This window comes from Panthera leo, chromosome A2 (assembly GCF_018350215.1).
Source record: "Panthera leo isolate Ple1 chromosome A2, P.leo_Ple1_pat1.1, whole genome shotgun sequence".
Classification (NCBI taxonomy): Eukaryota; Metazoa; Chordata; class Mammalia; order Carnivora; family Felidae; genus Panthera; species Panthera leo.
This window is the reverse complement of record NC_056680.1, coordinates 52,995,598-53,016,810: the sequence shown is the minus strand read 5'-3', so window position 1 is coordinate 53,016,810 and position 21,213 is coordinate 52,995,598. Positions and strand designations below refer to the sequence as shown.

General features: G+C 39.9%; 1 protein-coding gene across 1 annotated transcript in view; it reads right to left on the bottom strand.

The window, feature by feature from the left end:
• SYN2 (synapsin II) overlaps window positions 1-19,837 on the bottom strand; it is a 199,043-nt gene extending 179,206 nt beyond the window's left edge. Inside the window, exon 1 of the mRNA XM_042911021.1 lies at window positions 19,284-19,837. Within this exon, the coding sequence (XP_042766955.1) occupies window positions 19,284-19,669 (386 nt within the window). The 5' untranslated portion in view covers window positions 19,670-19,837. The remainder of the gene's footprint in view (window positions 1-19,283) is intronic.
• Between the last annotated feature and the right edge of the window lie 1,376 nt (window positions 19,838-21,213).

The following is a 21,213-nucleotide window of genomic DNA, read 5'->3' as shown; positions in this document are numbered from 1 at the left end:
GGGCATAGGGAGGGTTACCTAGTTAGGAGGCTGCTGTTTGCAGGGACAAATAATTACTAAGTCTCAGAAGGGGGCCCATGTATAGTATGGGCTTTCAGGGTCATCAAGAAGGGGGCATTATAGAAGCTTAGCAGGTATTGGTTATGTTGTGTATCTTGACTTGTGTTGTACTTTATACTTTGCAAAAACCCAATGAACTATATATTTATTATTTGGCACTTTAATACTTCAATGTTTAAAAAGTTTACCAGGAAAACAGGCCTCTGGAAGAGATAATAGACTGAAGGTCATAAGGCCCCAGAGCTCCTTTAGCCAAGGACTACACTCTCTGACATCCTTGTATCAACCCCTTCTTCACTGTCATGGTCCCACTACTATAAGCCTCCAGTATCTCATAGATGGACAACCAAAATATGCTCCTAAAGTCTCCAGGCCAACACAAGTTCTTCCTCCTCCATTTCTACACTGTCTCCAGATAAACCTTCCCAAGGAAGGCACTGATTGAATCACTCTCTTGCTCCAAAACCTTCACTATTCCCCACTGACTACATCTCTGAGCTTTGCATTCAAGGTTCTTCTTATCAGATCCCAATCTACTATTCCAGGATCAGCTCATGATTCCTTCTTATCAAATCACTGACTGCATCTGAATATGGCCCACTCTGCCATACTTGTGTTGTTTTATCTTCTTCTTGTTATTTTCATTCAACCCTAGGAAAAGGACTGAGAAAAAAACTAATCATTTGCAAAAGTAGTAAAAAGCTTAAGAAAGTCTATTCACCCCTCAAAATTACCCCCCATCCTCCATCCTCCCTATTCCCTTGGGGGAAAATAATACTTTAGAAAGTTCTATTTCATCTTCATATGATAAAGATTGGCAGCAAAATATAAAAAATAAATCTAGCTCCTGGGAAAAAATAAAAGTAACTTTATCTCCCTATTTTTGGTTTCCTACATGAGATGGTGATGATAACAATGATTTTTTTTTCCACATAGCACTTCAGAGTTTACAAAGCACTGTCATAAACTACTTAATTTCAATAAAATCTCATGATAACCCTAGAAAGTAGACATTCTCATTGACATTTATACATAATGACACCAAGGCTCAGGTGACCACTAAGATTACTTTCCAATTCTTATATTCCTGGGATTCTCTGAGATAGATAAGGTTTATTTCGACAACTTCCTACTACTCTTCTGAGCATCTCTCACCCCATCTCCACTCCTCCACCACCAGGTGTCTATTCTATATTCCATCCATACGGAGTGTTGCTCTCAGTGTGGTTGTAATCTCCAATATGATTCCTGAGACCACCATAGTCATCCTCCTATAGGTATTAATAAATTCCTAGAGGACTCCAAGACTAGAAAATCTTTAAGATCCAAAGAACAAATCTTAAATGGTGACATTTTAGGCAATTTAAGAAGAGATGAGAATAATATTTAGAGAAGGAACTTATCCAGTGCTCCCAAGAAATTCATATTCCTTCAATAATTTTTTGAGGCCTACTATCAGCCAGCATGCTAAAAAGCTGAGGCAAATAATAAAACATAGCCTTTGCCCTAAAAGAACTCACAGCCTAGTATAGACCCCACGTGCAGTACTGATTTTAGCTCAAAGAATCCAACTCTTGACTCCACCATTACAAAAGTTTTTGCCAAGTTAGATGTAATCCCCAGGAAGACATTCTACCCACTGTCATCCATTCCTCCTCATCAACAATAAATGTCCCATTCAAAATCAAAATGTCCCAAGCAAATCAACAAGTAAACTTCCCAAGTCCAGAGAAATTGTTTCACATATTTATAAACAAACATTAGGGAAAACATTCAACTTTACCTGTATTCATAGAAATGCATGTTAAAACACTCAAATATTGCTTTGGGGTGGCTGGCTGGCTCAGTCAGTTAAGCATCTGACTCTTGATTTCAGGTCATGATCTCACAGTTTCTGAGTTCAAGCCCCTCATGGATTCTCACTCTCCCTCTCTCTTCTGCTCCTCCCCCACTCTCAAAACAAATAAATACACATATTTTTTAAAAACACTCAAATATTGCTTTTACTCCTATTAATATTAAAAAAAATAATAATGTGCTGAAAAGTGAGGTAGAAATGGTTGATGGACTACAAACAGGAAAAACTTTTTATAGGAAACAGTATAGTAATATCAAAAGCTACATATTTCATAATTTTTTTATCAAGTAGTTCCTTTCCTGAAAATTGAGAATGCCTATAGTCTTACCTGAAAATTGAGAATGCCTATAGTCTTACTATGCAATAATCATGAAAAATTTGAAGTCAATACAGTTCTCTAATAGAAATATAATTGGATAAATCATGGTACAAGTGCTATGAAAAAAATATATAAGTAACAACATGTAAAAATTATAACTGAAAAAACAATATGAAATTATGGCTACATAACAATCACAATTATGTAAAAAATAAGTTTGCATATAGTCAAATATTGGAAGAGAATGTGGAAAAATGTAGAAGCAGCTTCTCTATTGCTATGGCAAAATTATGAGAGAAATATGTTCTGTTTAAAACTTTCTTTAATCATGCTGATATACCTATAAATCCTACTTTATTACATTGCTTGTTTGACTATCTTTCCAAATAAACTATAAGTTTTGTGAAGATGGGACAATGTCTCTTGTGCTCAGCATTATAGTGCCAGTTCCTACAGAATAATTCATGAAAAAATGAATGAAATAACATGGGAAACTTCATAATAAATACCCTCAAGATGGAGAGGGAAAGGAGACCACTAAAAGTAAGCAAAAGGCTGATCTGTACGTGCCTTTTTTTTTTTTTTTTAAAGCTCTATTGATGGGAAAAACCAAACCAACCATTGAAAAATCTCTGGGAAGTCTTTATTTCCTCAAGACCACTGCTGAGATGCTCCTAAAAGGTGTGGAAAAAGACAGAGGGTGCTAGGTATTCCCAGGATTTGGGAGGAACACATGGAATCAGAAGGGACAGGAGCTTCATATCCTTGCCCTACCCCCAAACCCACTGCCCTTTGACTCTCAGAACTTTGCATATAATTATTGCTGGAATTAAGGGGTAGGATGTAGCAAGAGGGACTGGCTACCTGAAAAAAAGAAGGCAGAAAAAAATAGATCACAGAGAACAGTCTTTTTAGTAGGAACTTAAATTTGACACCATCCTAAAATCTGGCTAAGAAATAAATTTCCAGGTACAAAGGAAAATAAGAAGCTTTAAAGGAATTGAGCTCTGGAGTCAAAAATCCCCTTTCCTGACAACTTAAAATCAGTCTGAAATATACCAGAAACACCAGAAGGATTATAAATCATAAAAATATTCTAAGTATTAACAAAAACACATAGGGAAAGGAGATTATCTTTAAGTTGTTTTTCAACCAACCTACGCAGCACCTGTCACAGGCCATACAGGCTCTTTCCAGCTTAAGCAATTTTTTTATCCATCCTTAGTGCTTTTAGGCAAAAGTGTCCTAATTGACTAATGGCTCAGAAAGTAGTTTAGCTACATAGAGAAAAGAGGCACTGAAGTAAGGAGAAAAAAGCACAGAGAAAGAAGAATCTAGATTTTAGATGTCACTCTACCTATTTCATGTTGTAACTATATACACAAATCACAATCTACCTGAGCTTTGGTTTCATAATCAAAACAGGAAGTTATACCAAATTACATCACAAGGTTAAGGTGACAATTGAGTGAGATGACACCTGCAAGTCAAAGTACATAAGAAATTATCAAGTTTTACTTATATGTATGACTTTATTACAGAATCCTAAATTTCCTTCCAGGGTCAAAGTTAAGTTGAGTATATTTTTTTCAACCAAAATGACTGCATAAGTCATCTAGGAGCTAAAGGAAAATCAGCCTAATCCTACTTTACCAAGTCAACTGACAATTTATTCTTTCAAAGAGAAGACTTTTCATGTGGGCAAGTAGCAATAAGGAAGGACTCTCCTCTGCTCCCAATCTTAGGGCTGGAATTCCACTATTCGTTATTTAGGATTAGAGAAATTGTTCTATTTTCCAACTCCTTCTATGAAAAAGCAAAAACCTGTGAAAAGAAATTGCCAATAACCATTAACAACTTCTAGCTGAGCAAAGATTAATTTAGCCTACTGAAAATTAAAGGCTAGGAGATAGGGACACCGACAATAATCTGGCCTACAATTTCCACGAACCTCCTGACTTCGAGGAGGTTCCAACCACCACTGTGTCCAGCCACTAAAATTTCCTCCAAATTCCTCATTTCAGCTCCTAAAAATCACCAGACTAATTCTTGCACTGAAAAATAAGACCTCCTATCCCAAATTGTTTCAGAAAAATATGTTTACCTCTGGAATGAGTGCCACCCAAGTCACAGGACATATGTCCATGGACTCAGAATGAAAGGTGTCAACAGGGAGAGAAGGCACAGAAAAGTAAAACAGCAACAACAACCACAACAAAATTCACCACCTCCACAGTTCTTACTATAATCAACAGCCCTGATACTAGGAAAAATATATTTGCTCCCCTAAATTCCTACTCCTAATAACTAGAAAAACTGCCCATGACAATACTTAAGAGGAAATTGAGAATTCTTCTTCATATCAACTCTCAATCCTACCTGTTGCAATAGCTTCAGTCCATATATATTTAAATCTGTGTGTTACAGTTTGCTATTTGACCTCACAACAATCCATGAAGAAAGAGGGGCAGGCATTATTACTACAATTTTAAGGATGAAGAAACTGAGATTCAGAAAAGGATAGCAACTTGCTATACCTGAATTCACCCAGACCATCTGACTCCAAATCTCCTATGCTTTCCAGAACATTATGATGCTTCTTGAGGTTTTTTGGTTCCCTTCTTTCCAAAAAGTATCAGTCTCAACCTTCCTGTCACCACCTTCCATGGCACTGTTCATTGGCTTTTTGTGTCAGAACCCAGAAGTTTCTGCAAGAGAATTTCGAGGTAGCATTAAAGAGAAATCATTAAGCTTAATATCCTTGGAAAACAAAGATGTCTGTTAAATGGCTGAAAGAACTGATATTCTTGTCCACTTAATATAAGCTTCCAACTAGATTAGCTATCCACCTAGTTCTATGACACCAGCAACTCTGTCTAGGAAGCTAGTAGAAAAATATACAAAATCCAAAGTCAAAGAAGTTTAGTCCTGGGTTCTAGTCCTGACTCTATCACTTCCTGGCTATGTGAGCTTGGGTCATCTCCCCATCTTAATTCCTTCATGCATAAAATGAGGATAACATTAATTATGCCCCACAAATACTATCATGTAGAGGATTAAATGAGACAATGAATGTGATAGCACTCAAAGAACAAAGCTATCTCAAAAATATCTTCCCCCAAGACTTTCAAAACACTAGTAATCAATGTTCTCTAAACTATATGTAACCAACTACTACAATCAAAATGAAAGAATATTCATCTAGGTTTGTCCTATTTTTTCTAAATTATTTTTAGTGTCATGGAAATCTGTCTACAAATAATTTTACTTGACTTGAAGTCTCCTACAAATACTCATATGGTATGCTGTTGTCAAAATCTGCTCATCATGGTGGAACACTTATTGAACATCTCTATGTCCCAGACTATGATTAGATGTTTTCAGTTTATTTCAATAGGTTCTCATAAGAACCCTTTGAGATATATTTTATTTCCTCTTTACAGATAAAGAAACTGAAGTTCAGACAGAATAAGAAATTGCCCAAGGTCAAATGTGTGTCTCTGTCATTGAAGATAAGAAACATCAAGGTGTTCAGGGGCAAGCAATTTGGAACACTGTTCTCTAGTGATTACACAACAAATTGATTAAAAGCATGGACTCAGAACTAGATTACCTGGGTTCAAACCCTGGATTCACTATGAGCTTTAGTTTCCTCACTTGTAAAATTAAGTTAATAATAATAACCTATTTAATAACCTAGTAAATAAGTTAATAAATCTGCATAGAACAATGCCTGTCATATACCCAATAGATTATGTATTATGATCATCATTTCTCCCACTCTGCTTACCCAAACTTTCTCTTTTCCCTGCCCTGAAACCTGTACACTAACTAGCTTAAATCTTCTCTACACACACATTACCCATTACTGTTATGCTTTTGCTTTCTTTTCCTTTTAAGTGAAATGCATCTCTCCTTCCTCATTAATCTAAATCTCCCTCAGCCTTGAAAGGCTAGCTCAGATCTACCCCTTATGTGAAACATTTTCTGACTTCCTCAGCCCACAGCAATCTCTTCCTTCATCTGAAAAACCCTTTATACTGTCAAACAATCTAAACTGTAGAACTCACTTGATTTCTAAAAATCACTTGATTTCTGAAGATAAATGATTTAACACAAATCCCTAATTTTTGAAATAGAAATTGAAGCTTAAAGACTTAAATTGCCTTTGGTGACACAAAAAGTTAACTGGCAGAGTAGACACTTGAATCTGGATATTTTAAAATGTGTTCAATGTTCTTTCTACCATACTCTCCTAATTTTTGTCTTCCTTGAGATTCTGCACAACTTCTCAAGGCTGAAAGCATATATTCTATAATTATCTAAGTATTTAGCTGGTTTTGTGGTCTTAATGGCAACTAACACACTGGAGTTAGATGTTTGCTGATTGATTAGCAGATCAATCTTTCATTGGTGCCCTTTTGTCTAATAGGTAAAGCATTAATTAGCACTCAACAGAATTTAAATTCTCACCATCAGGGAATAATAGGGGCTGAAGAGGGAAACATATCCATATGTAACCCTAGAGTTGTGTCACAGGGTCTACCACATCCCACTACATACCCTCAAATTTGGAGCCCTGCACCATGAGACTTGGGGCATAGGACACTCCAGCATGTCCCCCCCACATACAGCTCCCTCTCTGGATTATTACTGGAACCTGGAAGTATAAAAGAAACAGTATTCAATTGAGTTTTTATTATGAATATTAGGGCCTTTCAAGGATTAGAGTCCACAACAGAACAAAAGGGACTTCAGTTGCCTCCTACAAAGTCCAAGCCTCTTTTTGCAGGATTACCTCAAGCTAAAGTTACTGCATAAAGTTGCTAGGTCTCTTGAACAGAGAACTAAATAAGAGGTATATATCCTGGAAAGTTATTATAGCTGTAATTAGGAGGACTGGAATGGATGAATGGTCCTAGACAGAAGGAAAAAAGAAAGAACTGACTCCAAAATTTGAGAAAGGCTCAAGTAAGCAAAGACACGTTAGTGGCTAGGCTGAAAGAGGGGAAGAAATCGAGAGTACATGGCTATTCTCCCAAGAACAAGCATGGAATGTTTATGCCCATCAGAAAAGGGTATGTTAGAGAGTGGAAGAGCAGGTTTATCATCAAGGGAGGCTAGTAACAATAATTAATGCTTTTATACCATTTTACAATTTATAAAAATATTTTTGGGGCCCCTGGGTGGTTCAGTCGGTTAAGTGTCCAACTTCGGCTCAGGTCATGATCTTGCAGTTTGTGAAGTTCGAGCCCTGCATCGGGTTCTGTGCTGACAGCTCAGAGCCTGGAGCCTGCTTTGGATTCTGTGTCTCCCTCTCTCTGCTCTGCCCCCGCTCATATACTCACACTCTCTCTGTCTCTCAGAAATTTTTTCATAAGTCATTGACTGATCCAACACATAATTATTGAAAACCTTCTTTGTCATACCAAATGCTGGGGATACCAAAATTAAAGTTATAGTCATTGTCTTCAAGGAGATCTCAGTGTTGAAGGTGAGAAGATGAGAAGAGAGACAAGTAAAACCTGATTATAATACAAGTTAATTGCTATGAGACAATCAAGTATATTATGGTTTCTAACACAAATTGAAAGAACTAAGGAAGGAGTAAATCTAGTCTTGACTCTATTAACAGTCAACAACTGAACTGAGTCTTGAAAATTATTCAGGCAAAAACACAGAAGAAGCCTTTCAGGTAGTAGGAGTAGTAAAACATAGGGGCATGGCACATTCCATTAAACCTGAGTAGTTTGTCATGGCTATCAAAGTGGGTGGGGGTCAAAGACAGAACTGAAGAGGTAAGCAAAGTCAGATCATGAAAAGCTTACTGTGTATTTCAACATTTTTCAGTCACAATGTTGTTTAGTTCTCCAGAATTATCCTTTGGGTAAACCAAAAGAATTTTTTCACTAAGGAAAAAGAAACAAGCATGTTGGGTGGCCCAAGATGAGTATTTCATGCTGAGGGAAGAGAAGAACTTCAGAAAAATGAGCTTCTTGAGAGCTAAGTGTCAATATAATCTATGGAGGAGAACCTCAACCCTCTCTCTGACCCTCCCCTGTTCATGCTCTGTCTCTCCCTGTCTCAAAAATAAATAAAACGTTAAAAAATATATTTAAAAAAAAGAGTTATATTTGCAGTAAGTAAAGATGATTTCCAACATAATAACATATACTCTAATCCTAGAATACTTCTTCCTCACCATTGTTCCCTTCTATCCTTTTTTTCATTCTCTAGATCTCACTCTCCTAGGTTCAATTTGGCAAAGATTTACTGAACTCAAACTATGTGTCAGACACTCTGCTGGATGCTAAGGATATAAAAATGAGTAAAACCCTAAGCCTGCTGCAAAGAACTCTCTATCACATAAACCAATCATTGTGTTGAGTCCAGTGATAAAGATATCCACATGACTGAAAGAGGGCATGGAGCGGACAGAGATGCCCGATATATTCCAGGAGCTAAGAGAAGGATTTCTGATAAAGGAAATATTCATCTCAGTCTCAAAAGGTGAATATGCGTTTAGTCAAGAAAAGGAAGGAAAGTAGAAGAAAAGCAATTGCAGGAGGAGTGGACAGCATAAACAAAGGGAAGGAATGCCATAATGTGTATATGGAACTTCAAATAGTTCAATAATCCTGTAAACTGAAGTTTAGGGATGGAAATGGTTAGGAGATTGAAGAAGTAAGCAGGGGTCAAATCACAGGAGGCCATGAACTTTACATATCAGACATGGGATAGGACACGAAACGCATTAAGCAAAGGAGTCAAAGAGTCACATTTGTATTTTAAATAGTTCATTCAAGCTATTAAGTGGAAATCATGATGAGGCATGCAAAAGTTCTAGGTGAAATTAATGAGAAATTGAAACAGACAACTAATGGTGTCCTCAGTTGAGACAGAGAATATAAGAAGAGCTGGAATAGGAAGGGAAGATAAGGAATTCAATACTGAAACAAATGACCTTGAGTCACCTTTAACCACCCAAATGGAGATGTCCAGCAGGCAACTAAACATACATGTAAAGATCAGGACAACGTTCTGGTCTAACGGTTGAGATTTGAGAACTGATTGCATTTAGGAAGTAACTGAAATCTTGAGAGTGGATGGACCAGGGAAAATATGTAGAGTGAAAAAGGAAATGGGCAGAAGATGGGGCCCTGAGGAACACCTACATTTAATGAGGTAAGCAAAGGAAAAGACCAAGAAGAGAAGGAACTTTAAAAAGACAGTATGAAAAAAAGATTGCCATATTCAGAAACCAAGGGACTTCCAAATAGAAGATAAACAGTATCAAGCCAATCAGTTAAAGTATAGACTGACACCTTCCTTTGGATTTAGCAATGAGGTAACCTAGCAAGAACAATTTCAGTATTATGGAAAAGGTAAAAGCTCTCAGTGCAAGGGGGCAAATATAGGATAAGGAAGTGGGGACAAGAGTGAGATTTCTCTTTCATATCTGGAAGAGTGATTAAGAAGGCAAAGAGCAGATTTTGCTTGTTCCTTTCTTTACAAGGATGGACCAACCAGTAGAAAATGAGAGTATGAAAAGAAGGAAATAGAAGGGGTGAAATTTAGAGCAAAGACATGGAGAAGGCTGGAGGAGATGGGGCTTTTTTAAACAATAGACAGTATCCTCATGCTCTGAAAATGGGATAAAGAAAATGAGCACTGAGGTAAGAGAGAGAAGCAGAAGAAGAGCATTTTAAAGGAACTGTGTAATAATAGCAGAGAATACTGAAACCCAAGTTACGTGTTCAGAAAGAGTGTAATCCAGAATATAGCCAAAGTTTAGGATTGAGAGAGTAGTGACAAATGAATCTGAAAAGATAAACTGGAGGTTGTAAATAATCCTCACAAGCAACAATGAGTTAGAGAAGAATGTTTAAAAGGAAATTAACTCTAGAAAATCAGTGAATGCTTTTGTTTTAAGAATACTCTGAAATTGGTTAAGCTTTGGGTCAAGTCATGATCTCATGATTCATGTGTTCAAGCCCAGCATCTGGCTCTGTGCTGACAGCTCAGAGCCTAGAGCCTGCTTCAGTTTCTGAGTCTCCCTCTCTCTCTGCCCCTCCCTTGCTCGTGCTCTCTCAAAAATAAGTAAACGTAAAAAAAAAATTTTTTTAAAGAATATTCTGAATGCAATATGAAAGATAGATTGAATAGGAGAAAATAATACAGGAACACCTTTTAAAGCCATTCTATGTTTCTCTCTTCCTTCATTTCTCCCTCTGTAACCACCCTTCCTTAATTAGTCACAAGTGAAACTGCAGCAGAGCTATTTTAGAATTCATTTATTAAATAAAATAAGGATTTATGTGGTCCTGTCCCTAATTGTTAATATAGCTGAGTCAAATGGGTAATGTTTCTTATTTAAAAAAACAAAAAAACAGACTAAATTATGTTTCCTTTCAAAAAATACCGAAGAAAACATTCAAAAATTCTGGGTATGAACAGACTTCAATCTAAAAAAATTAAGATATTTCTCACCCCTGAAATGTGCAAAATAGATCATAAAACTGCACAATAAGATCTGGGGAACTCAACAAAAGGACCAAGATAGGTTGGGTACCTGCATGTGGAAACAAGGAAGGATGCAACAATCACTAGTATGGCTCTTTACCCTTTACAAAATGCTTTTCCAAAACCTTGTTTTATTCAATTCTCATGACATCGCTATGAGATATATATGCTATTATTCCATTTTACACATAAGGGAATTTTTGTCTGTATTATTCCAGAACCCAAAATACTGTCTGGCATATAGTAAGTGTCTAATGAAAAATGTGTCAAATAGAGGGAAAGGGGGCTCAGTGAGGTTATGTAACTCTGATAGGGTCACATGGTTGATGGTGGAGCCAGGTCTCAACCCTAGGTCTTCTGACCCTTAGTCCTATATGTTCATATTGTTTCATGTTGCTGAAAAGAGAAGTGTAGAGTGACTGAATATAATCATAATCTGCTTTGTAATTTTACATGAACTGATTACAATTTCAGAAATGCCTGCTGTCAAGCAACAAACAAGGCCAGTATACTTCCTCCCATTCATAGGCACGCTGAATGGGCATCTTTAGAGTTCAGAGATTTATGGTATTTGCTCACTTTATTCTTTCTATAGGTCTCCTGCCCTATTCTAGGTTACTTCCTTCTGCTGCATTGAAGTAATGTCTGCAGAATAGAGAAACTTTTTTTATCATCCTCTCCTCTCTCTGGAAAACTATATGTAGCCTTGTGGTATTCAATTGCATCTATGTGGAAAGCTAAAACAAAGAATGACAATGCCATCCAATGAGTATGCAGAAGGTCCTACAAGATTTAGAGGGGCACATATAGCATGAGTGCCATTAAACACTAAAAACAGTATGCAACTCTACATCCTGAGGCCACTACATTTAACCATGCCCTCACTCTCTTTAAGGATATGATCCTGGGGCACCTGGGTGGCTCAGTCGGTTAAGCGGCCAACTTCGGCTCAGGTCACGATCTCACGGTCCGTGAGTTTGAGCCCCACGTCAGGCTCTGTGCTGACAGCTCAGAGCCTGGAGCCTGTTTCAGATTCTGTGTCTCCCTCTCTCTGACCCTCCCCCGTTCATGCTCTGTCTCTGTCTCAAAAATAAATAAATGTTACAAAAAAATTAAAAAAAAAAAAAAGGATATGATCCTGAAAAAGCTGTGTATATATAAAATTTTTGTAAATTGAGTAACTCCAAAAGCAGTGGGGTGCTTACTATTTAAGTAAATCACTGGATTCTACTCCTGAAATCATTATCGCACTATATGCTAACTCACTCAGGTATAAATTTAAATATATATATATATTTTTTAAATTAATGAATCATATGGTAAATCATTTTGCAAAAGAAACAACATTTTTATAATAAAAAATAATCTAATTTTTTCTGCTGGCAAGTTTGTCTTTTGTGTGTGTGTAGGAATCTGGCAATCTGGGTTCAGATCCTGAAATTTCAGCTTAACAGCTTAACTATTTAATTACTTTTATGTTAATTACTTTATGATTAACAAGTGATTACTTTTATGAGTTTGTTTACTCATCTATGAAATATTCTTTCTACTGTTCAGGATCACTGTGAGAATAAAGTAAGACAATGTGTATGCATATGTTATATAAACTGCTCAGCACAGTGTATATGGCAGGGATAAAGAAATAAAGGCTTTCAGCCAATACTTCAACATACGTATACAAAAGTTCTTAGGTCTATCAGGAAGAAAGAAATTCAACCACATGTCCCCAATTCCCATCTTTGAGGAGGTAAGAAAGAGCTACTGAATGGAGAGTACTCAAAGATGAGCCTTTCATCCAAAGACATGTTTAGTCATTTATTGACCTATGCCTCTTCTTCCAAAGATTTACAAGCATTATGCCATAGAATAAATTATAAAGTTTTTTTTTAAAGAAAATAGCACAAAACTGTAACATGGAAATAATATAGTGCTGTAAAGGATCTTAGAGAATGTCTGTTTCAATCCTCTCATTTGACAGATTTTACAAAATCAACCAAGGAGGCAAAATAGTTTACCTAAGGATACACAATGGCACATTTTTAACGGCCTGATCATTTCTACCCACATCTTCATTTCCCAGGACAACCCACCTCTGTGTTCTCATAGTATCGTACACATGCTAATTACCATACTATAATAAATCCTATTTAAATATCTGTCCTCTTTGGGGCACCTGGGTGGCTCAGTCAGTTAAGCATCTGACTTTGGCTCAGGTCATCATTTTATGGTTAGGGAGTTCGAGCCCCGCGTCAGGCTCTGTGTTGACAGCTCAGAGCCTGGAGGCTGCTTCAGATTCTGTGTCTCTCTCTCTGCCCTTCCCCCCGCTCACACTCTGTCTCTGTATCTCTCAAAAATAAATAAATGTTAAAAAAATTTTTTTTAAATGTCTGTCTTCTTTCCTCTTGGACTGGAGGATCCTCATAAACAAGGCCTATGCCCAACTTATCCTTATATCTCCAGCATCTGGCTTATGTTAGATGTTCAGCTGCACTGAACATATCCCAGTTAACTGTTTTACCAATTTTAGAGGAAGGTATACAACTCTGGAAAACTTACTGTTTGGGTCTCCACTACTTCTTGCTTAGCAAGATACTGAAAAGGCTAATGTTATTAAAGATCTGAACTTGGTACAGAAAGACAGGAAGCAATCTCAAGTAGAGAGGGACACTGGTAAAAATGGGTCCCTGAAAGGAAGGTCATCATTGTACCACAGTCCAACTAACCTTATTATATTTTTGGATTTTGATTACTAGGCCTCTAAGAATCTCCTTCAACCACTTTACAATAACCTTTCCTGAAACAACAATAACACAAATAAGACAGTGAAATTGGTGTGAATATAGCATGATACTCGTGTGGCTCTTTTTAAAGTATGCATTAAAGAATTCTACAAAGAATCTTTAAAACAGACAAAAATAGTATTTTTAAGGAGAAAAAGGATTAATTTGAGGGATCTGCTTAAAGAGTGACTTAAGAGTAGAAAGACCTCTTTAAGGAAGATGCGGTCGCAGCTATAGTGGAGCCCTGGATGCCTTGCTCCTGCTCCTGACTCACCAGTGTTCACTCTTGCCCAGGAACAAGATGATCAGGAAGCCACTCCACAGTCATGGCTTTTAAAAGCACTGGGAAAACACTCAGGAACCAGAGGCAGGAATTCAACAATTCAGAATAACTCTAACCAGCCACAACCCGATATCTTTGGAGAACGTATGTGCTGACTTGACCAGAGGTACAAAGGAAAAGAATCTCAAAGTGAAAGGACCAGTTCAGTTGCCAAGACTCTGAGAATCACTAAAGGAAAATCTCCTTGTGGTGAAGGTTCTAAGACTTGGAATCATTTTCAGATGAGGATCCACAAGCGACTTACTGATTTTCAGTCCTTCTGGGATTGTTAAACAAATTACCTCCATCAGGATTGAGCCAGGAGTGAAGGTTGAAGTCACCATTGCAGATGCTTAAATCAATCTTTTCAGTAAATTATATCAGTTATTAAAAAAACAAAAAGAGTAGAAAGAAATTTGAGTTGGAGTCAGATGATGTAAGTTCTAGTCTCCATTCTCTAACTTCTTATTGGTGGGCAAATCATTCCATTTCTCCACAGCTAGATGATCATTCAGGTTCTTTCGAGTTCAAATGCTATAATTATAAAAGGAAAAGTCTCTATCAGTCCTTGAAAGAATCAGGGATGGAAAAAGATAAAAGTTAGAAAGGTAGAAAGATAGCAAAACAGAGGGATAGAGTGGTACTGTGGTATAGTGGGGAGAGATAGCTTAGTAGAGAGACTGAAGTTCTAGATTCTAGTTCTGGTTTTGCCATTAACTAGTTAAATAACCTTGAACAACTCACTGTCCCCTCTTCAGATCAAGATTTCTCCCATTTATAAAGTACCCAGATGATCTTCCAGCTCTAACCATCTAGAATTCTAAGCTATAGCCTACTGCTCTTACGAACAATGACATTTTATGGAATCAGTGTGTTTATGTTCACCAGTCAGAAACAGGACACACAGACAAAATATTTAGCAGACAGAAACCTCAAACCTCATTTGAGCTTCCTCCCAAGTTCCAATTCAAATATTTTTCTAGAGCCTCTCACAAGCACTGGTTCAGACTACCATACTTTGAATTCCCCTATTCTTAATAATATGGCCAAGGTTGGACCATAAAAGAACGAAAGTAGGTGCTGCCTAGTAATTCATCAATCCAGTCTTTTCACGGCCTTTGTCTTTTCTACCACTGTACTTTCCTTATACTATCCATTCTCCGGACTGAGCCAAACCTATCTTTTTTTATTCGAATTCTTCAAGGTTCAATTCAAATCTCAATATTTCCATGAAGCATTCCCTTCCCACTTCTAGCCCGCACCCATTTTTCATTCTTTTAAACTTCTATAGTACTACACTGCTATGGTAGAGATTCAATAATATTTGTAAAAAGCTTATTAATACAACATTTCACACATAGCAGTTACCCAATAAATGACAGTAGTTGGTGTTGTTGCCACACCTTTAGCACTAATTACATACCGTTTAGTTCAGTGTATCTTAAATTTAATGTGCAGGTGAATCACTTAGAGATTTTATTCAAATGCAAATTACGATTCAGTAGGCATGAGGACCTGATAATCTGTAGTTTAATAAGCTCCTGGTTGATGTCAATGCTGTTAATCCAAGGACTATTATTCTTTGAATACAAGGGGTAGTTTTTAGTAAATTTAAAAAAAAAAATGTATGCTTATCTATCCATCTTGACAGAAAGATCTTAAAAGAGAGATACTATGTCTCCTTTTTCTTAGAATATATACCTTATACAGAGAAGATGCTCCATAAACACCTGTGGATTTACCATATCTGCAGTTTCTAGAACATCTAGATAGTCTCTAGAATGCCTGTGCTACACTGATTTTCAAACCAAACATTGAGAGATGCTAAGATGAAAAATTTCACTTCATCACTGTTATTGAAATCACTGAAAATGGAGTCAGGAAAATCTGAGAGAAAACTTACCTTTTCACCAGTGAGAGTGTAATATGCAGAAAAAACAACATATCCAAATGGACGCTTGTTCCTTGTTTAAACACAGAGATCATTAGAGTTCAGTGATTTTATTTTATTTATTTATTTTTTTAGAGAGAGAGAGCAAGAGCAGGGGAGGGGCCAGGGAGAGGGAGGGGGAGGGAGAGAGAGAGAGAGAGAAAAAATATCTTAAGCAGGCTCCATGCTCAGCGTGGAACCTGACTCAGGGCTCAACCCCACAACCCTGGGATCATAACCTGTGCTGAAATCAAGAGTTAGATGCCCAACTGACTGAGTCACCCATGTGCTCCTAGAGTTCAATCTTAACTGCACTTCAACCTTAGACATGAACCTTAAAAGAAAACATGCATTGTCAGGCAATATGTATATATTTTTAAAATATTAACAATAATCACTAATAAGGGATATAATGATCTTGATTTCATTTTTTAGTGAAGCAGATACATTTTTTCAATAATTCTTCACTGCACAATTAACCTAAAGATCTTTAACAACCAATGAAAACACAGTTCAATCAAAAGAGACAGAAATATCCTCCAATTTTCCCATCAACCTAGTCAGTGGCAAAGTCCCCAAATTCCATTGTTCACAATTACACTGGTAAACATTAGAAGGAATCTTAATCTATATTAAGGTTGCTCTGAAGGCTGCCTATTTAAAGCCCTTCTTTTAAATCTCCAATTATTTAAATGCTTGTTAAAACCCTCTTTATTTTAGCATTCTATAATTCAGATGAGACTGACATTCTTAAATTCTACTGGGAAGTTACACTCTGACTTCCTAGTCAAGCATCAGGAAAATAATAGTAGGCACATATGACACCTGCTCACTGGTATCTAGACAGTTTAAACAATAAAACAAACTTACTAAAATTTGCCTTTAGAGCAAAAAGCACCTTGTTAAGGCACTCTGCTTGTCATAGGCAGGCACCTGCTCCTTAACTTACAGAGAACTTCCAATAAAACCATTCAACAATATTTAACTGAGATGTTTTTAACACATTTAGGCATGATATCAGACAAAATCTGCAATCCTGAGAATTGCTATTAAGCACAGAAACAGAGAAGCATCAAATGCTGTCAAGCACTAAACTCAAACTGGGTTTATGAGTTTTAATAAATCAATGTTATTACTTCAGAGAAAATTCGAAAACAGCTGGGAGTCAGCCCAAAGGAAAATGGCTTCTATTACTTCCATCAGAAGTCTAGTCTCCAGGGCAAAGCAAATTCTCTGGTTCATGCCGGGCAGGCAGTCTTCCTAGAGAATAAAATACCCAAGAAGAGTTTCAAATCTCAAGCCACTGAAGCAGTTAGTGATAAACACAAATCTACAGCAGCCACATCATACACGTACAAATGAGTGTCTTCCTACCTGCAGGTACCTAACTGGTAATTAAACCCAAAACAAATGACTTCAACAGGATAGGAGATCAGGACAAGGTACAGGAGTGTCAGATTCTTGCGTAAAAAAACGAAGCACCAATATCATTCCCATTTTTCCCCTCCTTTTCCTGGCCTTTCTTCAAGACTCATCTTTTGTGAAGCTTTCTCCTATAACTCTGGCTCTCCCATTCACTTCATTTATTGAATGCCTGAAACACTAGTCTGAAATAATTCTAGATTCTTTTTTGTTAACCATTTCATGTTTCCATTTTGTCTCCCCAAATGTGAGCTCTCTGTAAGGCCCCTATAGTGCCTACCCTATAGAGGGAGCTAATTATTAATATTGCCAATAATATAATAACAAAATAGTAAGGGAACATAGCATAGTGGAGTGGCACTACTGGAGTCAAACGGGCCTAAGTTCAAATCGTGGGTCTACTATCTGCTGGCTCTATGACTTGGAACACATTATCCATTTTTTGTAAGCCTCAGTTTTGTGGTAAGAATTTAATGAGCTATATATTAGAGCACCTAGTACAGGGTTTGACATATAACATATGTTCAGTAAAGCTTAGTTACCTACGTTTCTCACTTAATAAGCACTTGCTGATTTGAACTAAGAGTAATTACAGGGGGCTCCCTATGGTACCATCATATACTCTTAACTTTCTGCAAACACTCCTGCAAGTACCTTTGTCATTTCCTAACAAAGGTCCCTTAAGATTTTTTACTCCACTGTTCTGAGAAAAGGCAACTACGCAAGTCACCCAAATGACTATTCAAAGTAGTCATATTAGGGGCCAGACGGAGTGCATCTCCACATCTACATCTCACTTCCATCACACCCACGCCAGTACTCCCTCCCTCCAAGTCTCCCAGTGAGAAAATGATAGAGAAAAGCAGTGAAGCAAGCCAAAAGAGGAAATGGAGATAAACAGCTCTGTGGTCCCTCTGTGCCTCACTCTCGAGAGGAAGCACTTGGGTCCAGTCTGTAACCTCAACCCCTGTGAGAACGAAAAAAATAAAACCCTCCCCGTATTCCTGGGGCGGGGGCAACCAGGCTCTTGCCTCTTGATTTCTTCAAGCCCTTCACCAATCAATTCCACCATCACCACCCACCCCATTCATCCCCTGGGCCAACTTCCTGCTACATAAAATAGAACCTCTTTAAACTGATGTGTCTTAAATGAACCTCATTCAGCTTTTACCAACTAGAGGTAACATTTCCCCCCAGCCTTCACCATTCTAAGTTGAATATCCCTTAAAAAAAAAAAAAAAAGAAAGAAAGAAAGAAAGAGAATTCTTGAAGTTGCCGTCTACTGCATTAAGGTAGATCTCTATTTGTTTGTGCCCCTTTAACGATCCAGAATATTTTACCTCAGTCATCTTTCCAGCTGGAAAAGGCCATCACTTCCACAACCCCCTCCCACACACATATTTTTTCCTAAAACAAAAACAAATGAAAAAATCCACAAATCCCCTCCCTGCTGCACAAAATACAAGAATTTTGATATTCTTAAACAGACTTAAGCCACGCTCCATGGGAACAAGTCTCTGTACACCTGGGCTTTCACATGTGTGCCTTGACCAACGTTGATGTCACTACGGATACAAGCCCTCATCCAGCCAGGTGAAATCTATCCCCACCACCCTCTCCCCGCACAACACCGATCTCCACTGCAAATTCACTCCGTGACTCACGATATAGAATTGTTGTTGGCTTTGAATGTTTCACCTGAGCTTTGATGTGTCTAGGCTGAAAGTCGGCTTCCTCTGCACCACCTCCCCTTCGAAAACAAACAAACAAAACTCTATTTTTTAAGATTCTTCCCTGTTGCAGAAAGTAGCTCTTTTTATGTGTCGTGAGGGATTTGAGAGAATCGAGGAAATATTTCACCTCAGGATTCACCTTTCCACCGCCCCCCCCCCCATACGCACGCTCACCCGCCATCTCCCCACTGCGGGACCATGCAGACCCCCCCCCCCCCCTTCTCCCGGGTCCGAAACGTTTCCTTGGCGCCCCGGGACCGCCTTCCCCGCGGCCTCCACAGCTGCCCGGCAGGCCCCGGGAGCCCCGAGCGGCGGCGGCGGCGGCCGGGCACCTACCAGTCGGTGTGAGGCTCGTCGACGACCAGCAGCACCTTGGCCTTCCTGGCGGCGGCGGGCGCGGGCGCGGGCGCGTCCACCAGGCCGGCCGAGGCGGCCGTCTGCTTCACGGCTTGGGACAGCGAGCTGAAGAAGCTGCTGCCCACCGACGGCGCCGGGGCCGCCTGTGGCGCGGGTTGCGGCGCGGGAGCCGAGGCCGGCGGCGGCCTCCGCTCGGGGCCCGGCGAGGCGGCCGGGGGCGCCGACGAGGCCGAGGCCGCGCCCGGACCGGGGGGCGGCGGCGGCGGCTGCTGGGGCTCGGGCCGCTGCAGGTCGGTCATGTAGCCATTGGGCAGGTTGGCGATGAAGCTGCTGTCCGACAGCCGGCGCCTCAGGAAGTTCATCATCTGGCTTGAGGGGCTGGGGGCGCGCGAGGCGGCGAGGCCGGGCGGCGCGGAGGGCGAGACTGAGGCGGCGACGGCGGCTGGAGCGCTGAGGCGGCTGAGGCGGTTGAGGAGGCTGCGGCCGGGTCCGCGGCGCGCTAGCCCAGCAGACAGCCGCGGTGCACTGGGCCGGGCGGGCCGGGCGGCTGGAGGCTCCGCGCCAGGGAGCGGGCGGGGCCTGGGGCGGGGCCTGGGGCGGGGCCACTGCTCGCCCCGCCCCGCGCCGCAGAGCGGGCACCGCCCCCGACTCGCCGCCTGCGCGCCGGGCGCCTAAGCCGCTAGGTCTGGGGTCCTAACCCGCAGGGACCGCCAGGTCTCCCGCAACCTGAGCGGAGCTCTGTGGGGAGAGCGTGGGAACCAGTCATGCTCCCCGAAAACAGGGAAAAGGGGACCGAGACCCCTACCACCTATTTGGCTGGGGATGAAAGAGACAGGTCCCATCTGATATGGAGACGAAGGAGACTGTCCCCACGCTCTTTGGAGGGAAGAGAGGTGTCAGCCTCCCCACCATTAGTTGAGGAAAAAAGCCAGTCCCGTGACGCTGGCACGCGTACACACACACACACACACACACACACACACACACTCCCTGTAGTGAGAAAGAAAAGAACCACCTCCTTTCCCAAAGCTAGGAGAAAGGTGCCATCTACTCAACCTCCGGGTGAGGGAGGAAGGAATAATCTGCACCCACTAGCGCGCGCGCGCGCACACACACACACACACACACACACTCTCTCTCTCTCTCCCTCTCTCTCTCTCTCTCTCTCTCTCTCTCTCTCTCCTATGGTGAGACAAAAAATAACTAACTACCCCTTCCTCAATGCTGGGTGAGAAAGACATCCCTTCCATCCCAAGGTGACGCAGACATGACCTAGTGGGAAAGCAAAAGGTCATCTCCTCTACTTTGGGGAAATAAGGTAATAGATCCCTCCACCGGGTCTGCGGGGTGCATTTTTGGTGCCTGCACTTTAGGGATGGCTCACTTAAGAGCTCCTACTTCTCTCCCCCTCCCCATGAACCAGAGAAAAGAAGCTATGTGTAAGGCTGGGGATCCCTTGCCTCCAAGTGGGATATCTAAGGGTCCCCCACAACTTCTGTGTTCACCTGTCAGGCAGGGCTGCAGCCTATGGAGTACCAAGAAGTTTATCTCTTCAAAATTCTTCTATTTGTTTTTTCCAGTTCATTCATTGGCTAGATCTGTCTCCACCTCCGTGAAGACCTCTGATTATCACCTTCCATGTGCTCTCCCTAAATCTTGTATGACCTCTGGACCTTTGTTTTCACCTCTCATGAGATATACTTAATCCCTGTGTTGTATTGGTATTGGATTGGTGTTGTATTGGAACAGGACACCGCAGATATAGTACTTTATATTCAGGCCACTCTGGGTGATGTGCGACCTCAGGCAGATTAGCCTCTGAACCTCTTTTCTCTATCTGATAAAAAAGATAACACTTTAAATTTTTTTTAATTTGAGTATAGTTGACACACAACATTACATTAGCTTC